The sequence below is a fragment of the Aulonocara stuartgranti genome (genome assembly GCF_965226115.1).
Source record: "Aulonocara stuartgranti genome assembly, chromosome: 14".
NCBI lineage: Eukaryota > Metazoa > Chordata > Actinopteri > Cichliformes > Cichlidae > Aulonocara > Aulonocara stuartgranti.
Window position 1 is genome coordinate 14,501,387 of NC_138950.1, and position 4,522 is coordinate 14,505,908.

Consider the following 4,522-nt stretch of genomic DNA (forward strand, 5'->3'; position numbering starts at 1 on the left):
GCACTTAAAGAATCATGGGTGGAATTCATTAGAAGAATTCTGACCATGAAGATTGTAGATGTTTACATAACAAGCTAAGGAGCAGCCAAAATTGACACACAGCGCCAATAATGTTGTGCACTGAGAGATATTCAGAGACGTTTTCAATGATGTGGGAGATATGCATGGGTACTTGTTATAGTACAAATAAAGTACAAATAAACAATACTAATGTGTAAAACTGTATAAAAACATTTAAAGGACAAATTATGGCTGCATTAATATGAATATATTTTTGGTCATTATCCTACAGATGTTGGTTTTATGGCTTGGTGGTCTCTCGACCCATGATTGCCTTCTTTGTGTTTCGCTCTGGTTTCAGCAGAATTATGTAACATTTGGGTCCAAACAGTGCCACCAATAGCCCGAAACTTGAGGCCAAGATGGCAAATACTTCTACTGCATCTGCATATTTTCCAGGAGAATTTACATAAGCAGGGACAAAGGCCGCCCACACGGCACAGAAGATCAGCATGCTGAATGTGATGAATTTGGCCTCATTGAAATTATCTGGAAGATTCCTGGCTAGAAATGCTAGCAGAAAGCTAAGGAAAGCCAGCACACCAATGTAACCCAGTAACACTCCAAAGCCAATTGTAGACCCAACAGCACACTCATACACCACTTTGTCATTGTAGTATTGGGTGTTTTTATGTGGAGTTGGAGAGGAAGAGACAAGCCAGGCAGTGCAGATTGCAGCTTGAATGGAAGTAAGAACCAGAACTGTCCCTCTCTGCTGCATAGCACCAAACCACTTAAGATTGGTTCCCCCTCCTGGCTTGGAGGCTTTGAACACAGCCAAAACAACCATAGTTTTCACCAGGATACATGAGACACAAAGCACAAAGCTGATCCCAAATGCTGCATGTCTCAGTTGGCATGTCCAAAGTCTGGGTCTTCCGATGAATAACAGTGAACAAAGGAAACACAGCTTAAGTGACACTAAAAGCAGAAAGCTCAATTCTGAATTGTTTGCACGCACCATAGGTGTGCTGCGATGATATGTGAAAATTCCTAGAACAACAGTACAGATAAATGTGCCCAACAGTGAGGTGGTTGTCAAGCAGATTCCCAGGGGCTCATGGTAGGAGAGGAACTCTGTTCTCTTAAGAACACAGTGATCTCTCTGGGGGCTTGACCAGAAGTCCTCTGGACAACTGGTGCACTCTGAGGAATCTAAAAAAATGGGAAGAATTGAGATTGATTTCTTCATTTGGTTTCACACTGTTTTGTCATATTATGAGTGTCTTGTACAATAAAATGGACAGTCAGTATTTTCATCTAGTAATATTTTCATTGATGTGTAACTGGAAACCACTCTCACAATAATTTTGACTTGGTGTTAATAAAAGCCACCATAGGACCGTACACTGCTAAACACAAAGAAACATCGCACATCTCATGCATTATAATGTCAAATGATACAAACCAGTGTTATTGCTGATCTTTCCCTCAGAGCAAGGGATGCAGTCATAGCAACACACAGGCTTTCCCCGCTTCCTTGCTATATGTGTTCCTGGAGGGCAGTTATTACTGCAAACTGATGTAGTTGGCTTAAGGGTAAAAATTATTATTTTTAAAAAGTTATTTAACACCAATTATACTTGTATTGTGTACTCTACTATCCTTTTGTTTGAAAGCAAATTGTATGAATAGGAGAATTTACCTCTTTTGATTTAAAGTTCCAGAAGATTTTGTTTTCATCAAGTGTGACTTCTTCACCTTTGAAAGCTGACATCTTAACCTCACCCACATTCTGAACTTTAGTGCTTCCATCAGGGAGCCACAGCCAGTTCATGATATCATAAATAGGTAAGGCATCACCATTCTCGTCAAAAAATACTTGATCACCAAATGGAGTTGTGAAATTGACTTTTTCCAAGTAATACATCAGCTATAAAAGTGATAGATAAAGGCTTATGAACTTTTTCCTTCTTTTATACACCAATTATTGGAGCAACCTGGAATTAAGTCTATTACTTAGTTCATCAATGTACAATCATACAGTAATTAATAATAAAACTTCTTGCTATTGTCTCTTTAAAGCAGCGAGACATGAAACTATATTATTAGTTGCTACACAATTATCTTTCTTCCATAAAGTTTTGGTAAAATATGAATGACTGGAGTATAAAATGACATCAAACCTGCCATGGCTCTAATTTTTGCAAAGTGGCACAGCTGTGCCCAATAAAAGGTCCTCTCCCTGGAACACAGTGCAGCATGTCATCAAGGGCATGTGCAAGAGCATACACAGCTTTATAAATATTATACTCAGGCCTGAGTTCAGTCACATCCAAAAGTTCAGTCTCAGCATTCCTAAGCTCTTCTTCTCCAGTGCAAAGTGTCCCACCATCTTCCAACCAGTCTGCTGAAAATCTACAGTGAAATGTATCTTCCCAAAACTGCTTCACCTAAAATGCACAACAACCAGAGAAACAAAAACAGGTCAACAAAAATAACCTACAGAAAATTTGACTTGAAGTTTATTAAGTTACCCTCTCACCATGTTGTTTGCACTATTCTGTTCTGCGGGATTAATTTTTAACAAGTAGTCTCTAAAGCCTGGTATTTCTCCTCGTCGGATGGCAATGCCTAGTGTTCCACCAAGGAATGGCATAAATTCAGGGGTATGGAGTCCACCAACTACTGTCCAAGCTTCACTGGCAATCCACTGCAAGCCTGTCACATTTTGTTTCACCACCTGTGGATTGCATTGCAGTTATGTTTTTACTCTCTTGTAATACATTACCTGCAATGTGTTTTATGATATTTTCCCTAACCTCTGTCATGAGATGAATCAGGTGTATTTGATGTGCAAACACAATGACAACACGAGCTGTGGATCTGGCCATCAGATCCACAATTTTCTTATATTCATTTGGATGATCTTCCCAAGGTAAAATCTCTGAGTAGGCCAAACAACCTCCACTTAATTGAAGAAAGTCAGACTTGAAGGATCTGGAAACATGGAGGCCATAATCATCATCACTGACTAGCAGACCTACCCATGTCCAGCCAAAGTGTTTTAGAATCTGAATCATAGCACGGACCTACATGAAAAGAGATTGAAGTTGTTAGTGTACATGTGTAAATATTCTTTTAGTGAAAATTTGCTTGTTCATGTCTAATATCAAAAAGTTAATTTAATGAAAGTTTAAAAAATAACATTAAATAAAAGTTAACTTCTCATGATAACACTTTTTACCTAAATACATTGTATTTTTATTTAAAGAAATACTTTTTGCAAATATGCAAAATTTTGCAAAAAGTATTTCTTTGACTGGTTTGGCTCATGTCTAAGTTTTCTGTCAGTAATTAACCTCAGATAAAAACTTAATTCTTATTGTGCAACTTTCTACCTGGAAAGCATCACTTGGGATTGTTCTAAAGAAGGATGGAAACCTCTGTCGATCACTCAGACAGGAGCAAGTGGCAAAATAACTCACCTGTCAAGAAGCATATATTATAAAATCCAATTGTGCAAATTGCAAGGGACATTCAGATAATTTTATTTAACAATGTAGATCAATTAAAATGCAGTATATCAGAAGCACACAAAAAAGTAGAATTGGGAAACTCACAATAGGAAGCTTGAATAAACCAAGAACACTTGAGGCAGCAATAGAAAATGTGGAGAAAGGATCACCCACAATCCCCACAACTGAAGGGGTCCCTGAACAGTTCTCCAGAAGCCAAAATTGCTCCTCTTGACCGCTGGCTAATGACAATGCTGCACTGAACCCAATCTCAAGTGTAGCACAATTGTCATAAAGGCTGTATCCCAGAGTCACATTAGGAAGTATCTTCGAATTCTTGTTTATCTCATCAATAGCAAAGGCCATGGTCATGGCATGTCTGAATCCAGGGGTGTCAAATCTAAAATACACAAAAAATGAAAAAGAGTAACTAAATTCTAAGCAATAATAGTAATGAGAGAATTTTGTCAGCTACATGGATGAGACTTACCCACGGCAGTTAGGCTGATCTGGCTCTGAGGTGAACGTCCGCTCAGGGAATACAGAACTGTAATGGACTTCAAATAACCCTCCCAGAATTACATCCCCAGGCCTGTGTATGCCATTGAGATTAAATTTATTTTGCAATTTACAGGATGAAGGTGGAAAGGAAGACTCCAGAAAGGAAGACAATAAAATCATTAACAGACAGATAAACATAAGCAAATATCTGACAAGAAAGCCCCCCATAACTGCCTCATTCTTTTTTATTTGTATTCATGGCTCCTTGATTTTATATAGAAGCCTATGTCAACCCCTTTCATCACTTTTTGATCCACACCCACCAGGGCATGGACAGTAATGTGGGATGGGCATAATAGAAATTTCATAATAACTGTGCTACATCAGCAGGTATTGTGAAAAATCCAAGCTCTTAGCAATATTACACATTTTATAAATAAGGTTAATTTTTAAAAACTGTTGCTTTGAAAATCAGAAGACTATTCTTAATCTACCTGTATTTC

At 38.1% G+C, this 4,522-nt stretch overlaps 1 protein-coding gene across 1 annotated transcript; it reads right to left on the reverse strand.

Moving 5' to 3' along the window:
• Positions 1-301: 301 nt before the first annotated feature.
• LOC309688123 (extracellular calcium-sensing receptor-like) lies at positions 302-4,247 on the reverse strand (the record flags this gene model as incomplete). The annotated part of the gene is made up of 9 exons (XM_082503599.1): positions 302-1,215; positions 1,469-1,592; positions 1,706-1,933; positions 2,187-2,453; positions 2,546-2,743; positions 2,823-3,092; positions 3,402-3,488; positions 3,624-3,918; positions 4,009-4,247. The coding sequence occupies 9 exons, from the start codon at positions 4,245-4,247 to the stop codon at positions 302-304; spliced, it is 2,622 nt and encodes an 873-aa protein (XP_082359725.1).
• Between the last annotated feature and the right edge of the window lie 275 nt (positions 4,248-4,522).